Genomic DNA, 14,352 nt, shown 5'->3' on the forward strand with positions numbered 1-14,352 from the left:
ATTCTTTGATATTCCAAAATGGCAACACGACTAAGATCATATCAACTCAATGATAAGCAAAGTTTTAACACATTATCATGTTCATCATTTCTATAGGGAAACGACACATGGTCTGTAATCGTTCATCTGGCCAGTCAAGAAAAACTGGTTCATAAGCAGCTAATTTTCAAAGTAACGTCTCATTAATGATCAAATCTTCATAAAACTTACTTTAATGTAACAATGCAAAAAATCTTAAATACACTAAACCCTAACAAATGCCTTTTGTATTATAGCAGGAAACTTCTGAACAATTTCCAGCTCTAAGCACTAACATTAAAACTAATGCAAAATTAAATATCATCCTATTACTTATTCTAATTCTATAATGTCCTTACTATATGGATCAATATGTTTTAGTCCTATAGGTTTCTCTGTTTTAGATCTATGCATCCATTTGTTTCAGTTCAAAGGACTGATCTGTTCTAGTTCTAAGCACTCAACTGTTCTAGCTCTAATGACTGATCTGTTCCTAGTTCTTTGGACTGATCCATTCTAGTTCCCTGCACCAATTTGTTCTAGTTCTAATGGCGGATATGTTCTCATTCTATGGACTGATCTGTTCTAGCTCTAACGGCTGATATGTTCTCATTATATGGACTGATTTGTTCTAATTCTAAGCATCAATCTGTTCTAGCTCTATGGGCTAATCTGTTCTAGTTCTATAGACTGATCTGTTCCAGTTCTATGCACCAATCTGTTCTAGCTCTCAGGATTGATCTGTTCTAGACCTAATGATTGATCTTTTCAAGTTCTATACACCAATCTAGCTAAGAACTGATGTGTTCTAGTTCTATAGATTGATATGTTCAATTTCTATGGACTAATCTGTTCTAGTTCTATGCATCAATCTGTTCTAGATCTAAGGACTTATCTGTTCTAGTTCTATAGACTGATATGTTCTAGTTCTATAGACTGGTCTGTTCTAGTTCTATAGATTGATCTACTCTGTCTCTATGGACTGATCTGTTCTAGTTCAAGCACCAATCTGTTCTAGCTCTACAGACAAACCTGTTTTAGTTCTATAGAATGATCTGTTCTAGTTCTTTATACTGATCTGTTCCAGCTCTAAGGATTGATCTGTTCTAAATCTACAGATTGATCTGCTCTAGTTCTATGCACAATCTAGCAATAAGGACTGATCTGTTCTAGTTCAGTAGACTGATTTGTTCTAGTAGAGCAGACTCATCTGTTCTAGTTCTATGCACCAGTATGTTAAAGCTCTACGGACTGCTATGTTCTAGCTCTATGGACTTATCGTTTTTTGTTCCATTGAACTGATCTGTTCTAGTTACATGTACCAATCTGTTCTAGCTCTAAGGACTGACTGATCTGATCTTGATCTATAGACTGCTCTGTTCTACTTCTAAGCACCAATCTGTTCTAGCTCTAAGGACTGTTCTGTTCTTGATCTATAAACTGCTCTGTTCTAGTTCTAAGCACCAATCTGTTCTAGCTCTAAGGAACTGTTTTATTCTTGATCTACAGACTGCTCTGTTCTAGTTGTATATGTTCTAGTTCTGTAATCTGTTCTAGTCCAATAGACCAATCTGCTCTAATATAATTAAACGAACTTATCTGTTATAGTTTTATGAACCAATCTCACAAAACTAGAACACATCTTGACAGATAAGTGAGAAGTAACTGTATACAAAACCTTAACATATTTGTATAATCAAATTGCAGGCTATATATCAAATCCAGATGTATGCAATACTGTATGTCAGCCATAATCATTATCTTACTGTGGTAGTGAGTATCTGCACCGGTATAAGCAGTAGCAGAAGATGGCTGTGCGTAGTAAGTCTTTGAGGAGTCATATGCAGCAGCAGCAGCAGCTGCTGCAGTTTGTGTGGTGCGGCCATAACCATAGTCATAGGTAGCTGAGGCAGCAGCACTTGGGTAAGTACCAGCTGCAGTGGAATGGGTAGCAGCTGCAGCAGCAGTCTGATACCCAGTATCATAAGTAGAGCCAGCTGCACGCTGTGTAGTGTATGTGCCCGTAGGAGTATGGCCAACAGGATACCCAGTCTGACCAGTCTGGTATGCAGCTGCTGCATTTGCCGCAGCACTGTATAGGAAAACAAAATACAAAATATTATTACTGTACATCCTTCTTCCACCAAAGAAGAGTTAGGCTATTTACAAACTTACAAAGTTCAAGGAGAAAGTAAAAATGGAAAATGGAAATCTGCCTTTTCATTAGTCTTCACCATGATCTTTTTTTCTTACTATGTATGTAGATAGTTCCAGTCATAGGCAAAAGTCCACATCAAGGCCAAGCCTTGACTGAAAGATAGATATTTATAAGATAAAGAAAAAAAGATACAAGGGAAAGTATTCTAGGGGAAGTGAAAATCTTATCTCTTGAAATGTGCCATGTCATGGCTATTGGGAAAGCATGAAAGGGTAGAGATCCACAGCTTCATATTCATATCCATAAGATCATTCTTTTTTTCATGCACAATACCAAAAATATTCATAAAAAATCAAATAATAATACACAGAATATTTGTCTCCATACAAATACTGTAGAAATTCATTTTCGCTATAGTCCTCACCTCATATAAATTGTTTAGTACAAAACATTTTCATCTGCCCAAAACATACTGGAAAAAGTGCAAGCATGCATGTGTGTGTGTGTCAGTTACCATACCAACTATTTGTACCCTTCAGGAAGTGTTCTACACTCAAGGAACAAGATTCCTGAAATTTCTATGTTATCTAGTTGCCTCCTGAGCATATGTAAAATGGTGAATACCAGGTTAAGTCTTTAAGGGGTTTTCTAACCTCAAATCCTGGGCTTGGCCCAGGCTGTAGGGTTGGGTCACTGGTCAACCAAGCTATTGGAAGCCACATCCTACAGGCCCATGTATCTCCCACAGCCTGACTAGTCTGGTAAACTTTGTAGGTACTTTTCCAGAGCACTTCCAAACTTCACCGTGCATCCTATCATGTTTCTGGTAATTGCACCCAAGGCTCTGAAGAGAATTGGGCCCTGAATGATTAAGGTGTTCTCTCTTTTTATGCATATCACAACTTTGGATTTCAAAATTAGTTTCAAAGTCTTCTATGCCTGACATGCCATTAGAAAGTGTAAGTTTAGAGCCAATGCCTTCTTGGGTTTTCCTGCTGATTCGAGTGAGAAGCTGCAGAAGTTGGTGAACTGAGTTTGGAAAAGTGTGTGAAAGGAGAAAGTTTAGGGTAAATGTGAATAAGAGCAAGGTTATTGGGTTCAGTAGGGTTGAGGGACAAGTTGGGATGTGAGTTTGAATGGAGAAAAATTGGAGGAAGTGAAGTGTTTGACATCTGGGAGTGGATTTAGCAGCGAATGGAACCATGAAGTGGGAGTGAATCATAGGGTAGGGGAAGGGGTAAAAGCTCTGGAGCGATAAAGAATGTGTGGAAAGAGAGAACATTATCTTAGAGCAAAAACAGGTATGTTTGAAGGAATAATAATTCCAACAATGTTGTATGTTTGCAAGGCATAGGCTATAGATAGCATGGTCCGGAGGAGGGTGAACTTGTTGGAAATGAAATGTTCGAGGACAATATGTGGTGTGAGGGGGTTTGATCGAGTAAGTAATGAGAGGGTAAGAGAGATGTGTGGTAATAAAAAGAGTGCAGTTGAAAGAGCAGAAGAGGGTGTGTTGAAATAGTTTTGACATATGGAGAGAATGATTGAGGACAGGCTGTCAAAGAGGATATATGTGTCAGAGGTGGAGGGAACAAGGAGAAGCAGGAGACCAAATTGGAGGTGGAAGGATGAAGTGAAAAAGATTTTGAGCAATTAGGGCTTTAAACATACAGGAGGGTGAGAGGCGTGCAGGAAATACAGTGAATTGGAACAATGTGGTTTATCAGGGTCGACATGCTATCAATAGACTGGACCAGGACATGTGAAACGTCTGGGGTAAACCATGGAAAGGTCTGTGGAGCCTGGATGTGGATAAGGAGTTCATGGTTTCTGTGCATTACACATAGCAGCTAGAGGCTGAGTGTGAATGAACGTGGCCTTTTTTGTCATTTTCCTGGAGCTACCTCACTGACACAGGGTGGTGATGCCGTTTCACGTGGGGCACGGTGGCACTGGAGATGGATGAAGGCAAGCAAGTATATGTAAATGTGTGTGTGTATGAGTGAATGGGTCTTTCTTTGTCTATTTCTTGGCGCTACCTTGCTGATGGGGAAATGGCAATCAAGTACAATAAAATGTTGTTACACCCCTCACACCTGCACTCCTGATAGTACAGCAGCAGTGTTTTCAGTCATTCCCAGTAATTTAGTTCCTTCATCACATTAAATGGGCCATGAAAGATCTAGGAAAACTTTCTAATTCTGCAATTTTGCCTGCCTTGTAGGGTGATGTTAGAACACAGTAATATTCTGTTCATAAAAGAATTAGTCAACTGTCAGCACAATTCTTTCTTCCCTTGTCTTGAAAGTCCACAAGATCTAGCCCAACATCCTTCTAAAGGAGGAAATCATTGCTTTGGTGTGTTCTCCAAGTTAGGTCATTAAACATTACTCAAAATCTTTCACGTTATCTAACTGATTTAAGAAAGTGTGTGTCTGTCCTGCATTCATTACTGTTTATGATTTCTTCATTTTCCCAATACCAGAGATGAAACTTTTCCCCACTGAAAAACATGCTGATTTTGGCGGCTTAGTGAAGCACTTCACTTACGTCTCTTTGTAGCCTTTCATTATATTCTGTTGACTATTTTCATATATATCTTTCTATTTATTTATTATACTTTGTCGCCGTCCCCTGCATTAACGAGGTAGCGAAAGGAAACAAACGAAAGAATGGCCCAACAAACCCACATACACAGGTATATACACGCACGTCCACACACACACACATACATACCTATACATCTCAACATATACATAAATATACACGCACAGACATAAATATATACATATGCACATAATTCATACTGTCTGCCTTTATTCAGTCCCGTCGCCACACATGTAATGACAACCCCCTCCCCCCGCAAGTGCGCAAAGTAGCACTAGGAAAAGACAACAAAGGCCAAATTCGTTCACACTCAGTCTTTAGCTGTCAAGAATAATGCACCAAAACCACAGCTCCCTTTCCACATCCAGGCCCCACAAAACTTTCCATGGTTTACCCAAGACGCTTCACATGCCCTGGTTCAATCCATTGACAGCACATCGACCCCGGTATACCACATAGTTCCAATTCACTCTATTCCTTGCCCGCCTTTCACACTCCTGCATCTTCAGGCCCCGATCACTCAAAATCTTTTTCACTCCATCTTTCCACCTAAAATTTGGTCTCCCACATCTTGTTCCCTCCACTTCTGACACATATATCCTCTTGGTCAATCTTTCCTCACTCATTCTCTCCACGTGACCAAACCATTTCAAACACCTTCTTCTGCTCTCTCAACCACACTCTTTTTATTACCACACATCTCTCTTACCTTTTCATTACTTACTCGGTCAAACCACCTCACACCATACATTGTCACCAAACATCTCATTTCCAGCACATTCACCCTCCTCCGCACAACTCTAACTATAGCCCACGCCTCGCAACCATATAACATTGTCGGAACCACTATTCCTTCAAACATACCCATAATGTTCTCGCCTTCCACACATTTTTCAAAGCTCCCAGAACTTTTGCCCCCTCCCCCATCCTATGACTCATTTCAGCTTCCATGGTTCCATCCACTGCCATATCCACTCCCAGATATCTAAAACACTTCACTTCCTCCAGTTTTTCTCCATTTAAACTTACCTCCCATTTGATTTGTCCCTCAACCCTCCATCACAGGGTGGGGGAGGGGGCAAAAGTTCTGAGTGCACTGAAGAATGTGTGGAAGTCGAGAACGTTATCTTGGAGAGCAAAAATGGGTATGTTTGAAGGCATAGTGGTTCCAACAACGATATATGGTTTCGAGGCGTAAGCTATAGATAGAGTTGTGCGGAGGAGGATGGATGTACTAGAAATGAGATGCTTGAGGACAATATGTGGTGTGAGGTGGTTTGATCGAATAAGTAATGAAAGAGTAAGAGAGATGTGTGGTAATAAAAAAGTGTGTGGTTGAGAGAGCAGAGGAGGGTGTTTTGAAATGGTTTGGTTACATGGAGAGAATGAGAGAGGAAAGACTGACAAAGAGGATATGTGTCAACAGGTGGAAGGAATAAGGAGAAGTGGGAGACCAAATTGGAGGTGGAAAGATGGAATGAAAATGATTTTGGGTGATTGGGGCCTGAACATGCAGGAGGGTGAAAGGCGCGCAAGGAATAGAGTGAATTGGAACGATGTGGTATACTGGGGTCGATGTGCTGTTAATGGATTGAACCTTGGAATGTAAAGTGTCTGGAGTAAACAATGGAAAGTTCTGTGGGGCCTGGATGTGGAAAGCGAGCTGTGGTTTCGGTGCATTACACATGAGAGATAGAGACTGAGTGTAAACGAATGTGGCCTTTGTTGTCTTTTCCTAGCGCCACCCTCACGCACATGTGGGGGAGGGGGTTGTTATTTCATGTGTGGCGGAGGTGGTGACAGGAATGAATAAGGGCAGACAGTATGAATGATGTAAATGTGTATATGTGTATATGGTTTGGGCACATGGAGAGAATGAGTGAGGAGAGATTGACCAAGAGGATATATGTGTCGGAGGTGGAGGGAACGAGGAGAAGAGGGAGACCAAATTGGAGGTGGAAAGATGGAGTGAAAAAGATTTTGTGTGATCGGGGCCTGAACATGCAGGAGGGTGAAAGGAGGGCAAGAAATAGAGTGAATTGGAGTCATGTGGTATACAGGGGTTGACGTGCTGTCAGTGGATTGAAGCAAGGCATGTGAAGCGTCTGGGGTAAACCATGGAAAGCTGTGTAGGTATGTATATTTGCGTGTGTGGACGTGTGTATGTACATGTGTATGGGGGGGGGGGTTGGGCCATTTCTTTCGTCTGTTTCCTTGCGCTACCTCGCAAACACGGGAGACAGCGACAAAGTATAAAAAAAAAAAAAAAAAAAAAAAAAAATATATATATATATATATATATATATATATATATATATATATATATATTGTACAAAGGCAAAGGGGATAAGAGTGAGTGCTCAAATTACAGAGGTATAAGTTTGTTGAGTATTCCTGGTAAATTATATGGGAGGGTATTGATTGAGAGGGTGAAGGCATGGACAGAGCATCAGATTGGGGAAGTGCAGTGTGGTTTCAGAAGTGGTAGAGGATGTGTGGATCAGGTGTTTGCTTTGAAGAATGTATGTGAGAAATACTTAGAAAAGCAAATGGATTTGTATGTAGCATTTATGGATCTGGAGAAGGCATATGATAGAGTTGATAGAGATGCTCTGTGGAAGGTATTAAGAATATATGGTGTGGGAGGAAAGTTGTTAGAAGCAGTGAAAAGTTTTTATCGAGGATGTAAGGCATGTGTACGTGTAGGAAGAGAGGAAAGTGATTGGTTCTCAGTGAATGTAGGTTTGCGGCAGGGGTGTGTGATGTCTCCATGGTTGTTTAATTTGTTTATGGATGGGGTTGTTAGGGAGGTGAATGCAAGAGTTTTGGAAAGAGGGGCAAGTATGAAGTCTGTTGGGGATGAGAGAGCTTGGGAAGTGAGTCAGTTGTTGTTCACTGATGATACAGCGCTGGTGGCTGATTCATGTGAGAAACTGCAGAAGCTGGTGACTGAGTTTGGAAAAGTGTGTGGAAGAAGAAAGTTAAGAGTAAATGTGAATAAGAGCAAGGTAATAATATTAGGTACAGTAGGGTTGAGGGTCAAGTCAATTGGGAGGTGAGTTTGAATGGAGAAAAACTGGAGGAAGTGAAGTGTTTTAGATATCTGGGAGTGGATCTGGCAGCAGATGGAACCATGGAAGCGGAAGTGGATCATAGGGTGGGGGAGGGGGCGAAAATCCTGGGGGCCTTGAAGAATGTGTGGAAGTCGAGAACATTATCTCGGAAAGCAAAAATGGGTATGTTTGAAGGAATAGTGGTTCCAACAATGTTGTATGGTTGCGAGGCGTGGGCTATGGATAGAGTGGTGCGCAGGAGGATGGATGTGCTGGAAATGAGATGTTTGAGGACAATGTGTGGTGTGAGGTGGTTTGATCGAGTGAGTAACGTAAGGGTAAGAGAGATGTGTGGAAATAAAAAGAGCGTGGTTGAGAGAGCAGAAGAGGGTGTTTTGAAGTGGTTTGGGCACATGGAGAGGATGAGTGAGGAAAGATTGACCAAGAGGATATATGTGTTGGAGGTGGAGGGAACAAGGAGAAGAGGGAGACCAAATTGGAGGTGGAAAGATGGAGTGAAAAAGATTTTGTGTGATCGGGGCCTGAACATGCAGGAGGGTGAAAGGAGGGCAAGGAATAGAGTGAATTGGAGCGATGTGGTATACCGGGGTTGACGTGCTGTCAGTGGATTGAAGCAAGGCATGTGAAGCGTCTGGGGTAAACCATGGAAAGCTGTGTAGGTATGTATATTTGCGTGTGTGGACGTATGTATATACATGTGTATGGTGGGGGGGGCCATTTCTTTCATCTGTTTCCTTGCGCTACCTCGCAAATGCGGGAGACAGCGACAAAGTATAAAAAAAAAAAATAAAATAAAATATATATATATATATTTTCTTTCTTTTAAACTATTCGCCATTTCCCATGTTAGCGATATATATATATATATATATATATATATATATATATATATATATATATATATATCCCTGGGGATAGGGGATTAAGAATACTTCCCACGTATTCCCTGCGTGTCGTAGAAGGCGACTAAAAGGGGAGGGAGCGGGGGGCTGGAAATCCTCCCCTCTCTTTTTTTTTTCTTTTTTTTTTCAAAAGAAGGAACAGAGAATTGGGCCAGGTGAGGGTATTCCCTCAAAGGCCCAGTCCTCTGTTCTTAACGCTACCTCGCTAATGCGGGAAATGGCGAATAGTTTGAAAGAAAAAGAAATAAATATATATATATATATATATATATATTTTTAACTATTCACCATTTCCCGCGAAAGTGAGGTAGCGTGAAGAACAGAGGACTGGGCCTTTTTTGGAATATCACCTGGCCCCCTCTGTTCCTTCTTTTGGAAAATTAAAAAAAAACGAGAGAGGAGGATTTCCAGCCCCCCATATATATATATATATATATATATATTTTATACCTCGTCGCTGTCTCCCGCGGTTGCGAGGTAGCGCAAGGAAACAGACGAAAGAAATGGCCCAACCCCCCCCATACACATGTACATACACACGTCCACACACGCAAATATACATACCTACACAGCTTTCCATGGTTTACCCCGGACGCTTCACATGCCTTGATACAATCCACTGACAGCACGTCAACCCCTGTATACCACATCGCTCCAATTCACTCTATTCCTTGCCCTCCTTTCACCCTCCTGCATGTTCAGGCCCCGATCACACATATATATAGATATATATAGATATATATATATATATATATAGATATAGATATAGATATATATATATATATATATATATATATATATATTTTTTTTTTTTTTTTACTTTGTCGCTGTCTCCCGCGTTTGCGAGGTAGTGCAAGGAAACAGACGAAAAGAAATGGCCCAACCCCCCCCCCCATACACATGTACATACACACGTCCACACACGCAAATATACATACCTACACCGCTTTCCATGGTTTACCCCAGACGCTTCACATGCCTTGGTTCAATCCACTGACAGCACGTCAACCCCTGTATACCACATCGCTCCAATTCACTCTATTCCTTGCCCTCCTTTCACCCTCCTGCATGTTCAGGCCCCGATCACACAAAATCTTTTTCACTCCATCTTTCCACCTCCAATTTGGTCTCCCTCTTCTCCTCGTTCCCTCCACCTCCGACACATATATCCTCTTGGTCAATCTTTCCTCACTCATTCTCTCCATGTGCCCAAACCATTTCAAAACACCCTCTTCTGCTCTCTCAACCACGCTCTTTTTATTTCCACACATCTCTCTTACCCTTACGTTACTTACTCGATCAAACCACCTCACACCACACATTGTCCTCAAACATCTCATTTCCAGCACATCCATCCTCCTGCGCACAACTCTATCCATAGCCCACGCCTCGCAACCACACAACATTGTTGGAACCACTATTCCTTCAAACATACCCATTTTCGCTTTCCGAGATAATGTTCTCGACTTCCACGCATTCTTCAAGGCTCCCAGAATTTTCGCCCCCTCCCACACCCTATGATTCACTTCCACTTCCATGGTTCCATCCGCTGCCAGATCCACTCCCAGATATCTAAAACACTTTACTTCCTCCAGTTTTTCTCCATTCAAACTTACCTCCCAATTGACTTGACCCTCAACCCTACTGTACCTAATAACCTTGCTCTTATTCACATTTACTCTTAACTTTCTTCTTTCACACACTTTACCAAACTCAGTCACCAGCTTCTGCAGTTTCTCACATGAATCAGCCACCAGCGCTGTATTATCAGCGAACAACAACTGACTCACTTCCCAAGCTCTCTCATCCCCAACAGACTTCATACTTGCCCCTCTTTCCAAAACTCTTGCATTCACCTCCCTAACAACCCCATCCATAAACAAATTAAACAACCATGGAGACATCACACACCCCTGCTGCAAGCCTATATTCACTGAGAACCAATCACTTTCCTCTCTTCCTACACGTACACATGCCTTACATCCTCGATAAAAACTTTTCACTGCTTCTAATAACTTGCCACCCACACCATATATTCTTAAGGTCATGAGAGGCAAGTGTTTTGGGAGCAGCTGAATAAGTGTGTTAGTGGTTTTGATACACGAGACCGGGTTATAGTGATGGGTGATTTGAATGCAAAGGTGAGTAATGTGGCAGTTGAGGGAATAATTGGTATACATGGGGTGTTCAGTGTTGTAAATGGAAATGGTGAAGAGCTTGTAGATTTATGTGCTGAAAAAGGACTGGTGATTGGGAATACCTGGTTTAAAAAGCGAGATATACATAAGTATACGTATGTAAGTAGGAGAGATGGACAGAGAGCGTTATTGGATTATGTGTTAATTGACAGGCGTGCGAAAGAGAGACTTTTGGATGTTAATGTGCTGAGAGGTGCAACTGGAGGGATGTCTGATCATTATCTTGTGGAGGCTAAGGTGAAGATTTGTATGGGTTTTCAGAAAAGAAGAGTGAATGTTGGGGTGAAGAGGGTGGTGAGAGTAAGTGAGCTTGGGAAGGAGACTTGTGTGAGGAAGTACCAGGAAAGACTGAGTACAGAATGGAAAAAGGTGAGAACAATGGAAGTAAGGGGAGTGGGGGAGGAATGGGATGTATTTAGGGAATCAGTGATGGATTGCGCAAAAGTTGCTTGTGGCATGAGAAGTGTGGGAGGTGGGTTGATTAGAAAGGGTAGTGAGTGGTGGGATGAAGAAGTAAGATTATTAGTGAAAGAGAAGAGAGAGGCATTTGGGCGATTATTTGCAGGGAAAAAATGCAATTGAGTGGGAGATGTATAAAAGAAAGAGACAGGAGGTCAAGAGAAAGGTGCAAGAGGTGAAAAAAAGGGCAAATGAGAGTTGGGGTGAGAGAGTATCATTAAATTTTAGGGAGAATAAAAAGATGTTCTGGAAGGAGGTAAATAAAGTGCGTAAGACAAGGGAGCAAATGGGAACTTCAGTGAAGGGCGCAAATGGGGAGGTGATAACAAGTAGTGGGGACGTGAGAAGGAGATGGAGTGAGTATTTTGGAGGTTTGTTGAATGTGTTTGATGACAGAGTGGCAGATATAGGGTGTTTTGGTCGATGTACTGTGCAAAGTGAGAGGGTTAGGGAAAATGATTTGGTAAACAGAGAAGAGGTAGTAAAAGCTTTGCGGAAGATGAAAGCCGGCAAGGCAGCAGGTTTGGATGGTATTGCAGTGGAATTTATTAAAAAAGGGGGTGACTGTATTATTGACTGGTTGGTAAGGTTATTTAATGTATGTATGACTCATGGTGAGGTGCCTGAGGATTGGCAGAATGCGTGCATAGTGCTATTGTACAAAGGCAAAGGAGATAAGAGTGAGTGCTCAAATTACAGAGGTATAAGTTTGTTGAGTATTCCTGGTAAATTATATGGGAGGGTATTGATTGAGAGGGTGAAGGCATGTACAGAGCATCAGATTGGGGAAGAGCAGTGTGGTTTCAGAAGTGGTAGAGGATGTGTGGATCAGGTGTTTGCTTTGAAGAATGTATGTGAGAAATACTTAGAAAGCAAATGGATTTGTATGTAGCATTTATGGATCTGGAGAAGGCATATGATGGAGTTGATAGAGATGCTCTGTGGAAGGTATTCAGAATATATGGTGTGGGAGGCAAGTTGTTAGAAGCAGTGAAAAGTTTTTATCAAGGATGTATGGCATGTGTACGTGTAGGAAGAGAGGAAAGTGATTGGTTCTCAGTGAATGTAGGCTTGCGGCAGGGGTGTGTGATGTCTCCATGGTTGTTTAATTTGTTTATGGATGGGGTTGTTAGGGAGGTGAATGCAAGAGTTTTGGAAAGAGGGGCAAGTATGAAGTCTGTTGGGGATGAGAGAGCTTGGGAAGTGAGTCAGTTGTTGTTCGCTGATAATACAGCGCTGGTGGCTGATTCATGTGAGAAACTGCAGAAGCTGGTGACTGAGTTTGGTAAAGTGTGTGAAAGAAGAAAGTTAAGAGTAAATGTGAATAAGAGCAAGGTTATTAGGTACAGTAGGGTTGAGGGTCAAGTCAATTGGGAGGTAAGTTTGAATGGAGAAAAACTGGAGGAAGTAAAGTGTTTTAGATATCTGGGGGTGGGTCTGGCAGCGGATGGAACCATGGAAGCGGAAGTGGATCATAGGATGGGGGAGGGGGGCAAAAATTCTGGGAGCCTTGAAGAATGTGTGGAAGTTGAGAACATTATCTCGGACAGCAAAAATGGGTATGTTTGAAGGAATAGTGGTTCCAACAATGTTGTGTGGTTGCGAGGCGTGGGCTATGGATAGAGTTGTGCGCAGGAGGGTGGATGTGCTGGAAATGAGATGTTTGAGGACAATGTGTGGTGTGAGGTGGTTTGATCGAGTAAGTAACGTAAGGGTAAGAGAGATGTGTGGAAATAAAAAGAGCGTGGTTGAGAGAGCAGAAGAGGGTGTTTTGAAATGGTTTGGGCACATGGAGAGAATGAGTGAGGAAAGATTGACCAAAAGGATATATGTGGCAGAGGTGGAGGGAGCGAGGAGAAGTGGGAGACCAAATTGGAGGTGGAAAGATGGAGTGAAAAAGATTTTGTGTGATCGGGGCCTGAACATGCAGGAGGGTGAAAGGAGGGTAAGGAATAGAGTGAATTGGATCGATGTGGTATACCGGGGTTGACGTGCTGTCAGTGGATTGAATCAGGGCATGTGAAGCGTCTGGGGTAAACCATGGAAAGCTGTGTAGGTATGTATATTTGCGTGTGTGGACGTATGTATATACATGTGTATGGGGGTGGGTTGGGCCATTTCTTTTGTCTGTTTCCTTGCACTACCTCGCAAACGCAGGAGACAGCGACAAAGCAAAAAAAAAAAAATACATATATATATATATATATATGTATATATTATATATATATATATATATATATATATATATATATATATATATATATTTTTATACTATTCGCCATTTCCTGCGATAGCGAGGTAGCGTTAAGAACAGAGGACTGGTCCTTTGAGGGAATATCGTCACCTGGCCCCCTTCTCTGTTCCTTCTTTTGGAGAAAAAAAAAAAAGGGGGGGGGGAGGATTTCCAGCCCCCCCGCTCCCTTACCTTTATTCGCCTTCTACGACACACAGGGAAATACGTGGGAAGTATTCTTTCTCCCCTATCACCAGGGATATATATATATATATATATATATATATATATATATATATATATATATATACACGAATAAAGTGTATATGAACGCGCACCTTCATAGAACATACAAAGCTCCAACAGCCAGGATCGAACCTGGGACCCCTTGTGCAAGAGGCAGGCATGCTAACCGCTAGGCTAAGGGACTGTATAATAGGAAACAACTATTCGAAATAACTAAGTACTCGAATACCCTTCGTCTCACAATGGTGAGCAACGGGGTCTATCGGTTGTTTCCGAACAGAACACATAGCCAGCTGATAGCGTTTTACCGAACCTGACTGTACAACGCGGAGTTATATGAATACGAATAAAGTGTATATGAACGCGCACCTTCATAGAACATACAAAGCTCCAACAGCCAGGATCGAACCTGGGACCCCTTGTGCAAGAGGCAGGCATGCTAACCGCTAGGCTAAGG

General features: G+C 41.8%; 1 protein-coding gene across 1 annotated transcript in view; it reads right to left on the reverse strand.

Annotated features, from left to right (window-relative positions):
- Window positions 1-14,352, reverse strand: part of Zn72D (Zinc-finger protein 72D) — a 362,702-nt gene that overhangs the window by 335,725 nt on the left and 12,625 nt on the right. The window contains exon 2 of the mRNA XM_071686208.1: window positions 1,785-2,110. Within this exon, the coding sequence (XP_071542309.1) occupies window positions 1,785-2,110 (326 nt within the window). The remainder of the gene's footprint in view (window positions 1-1,784; window positions 2,111-14,352) is intronic.

Source organism: Panulirus ornatus, chromosome 41 (genome assembly GCF_036320965.1).
Source record: "Panulirus ornatus isolate Po-2019 chromosome 41, ASM3632096v1, whole genome shotgun sequence".
NCBI classification, from domain to species: Eukaryota; Metazoa; Arthropoda; class Malacostraca; order Decapoda; family Palinuridae; genus Panulirus; species Panulirus ornatus.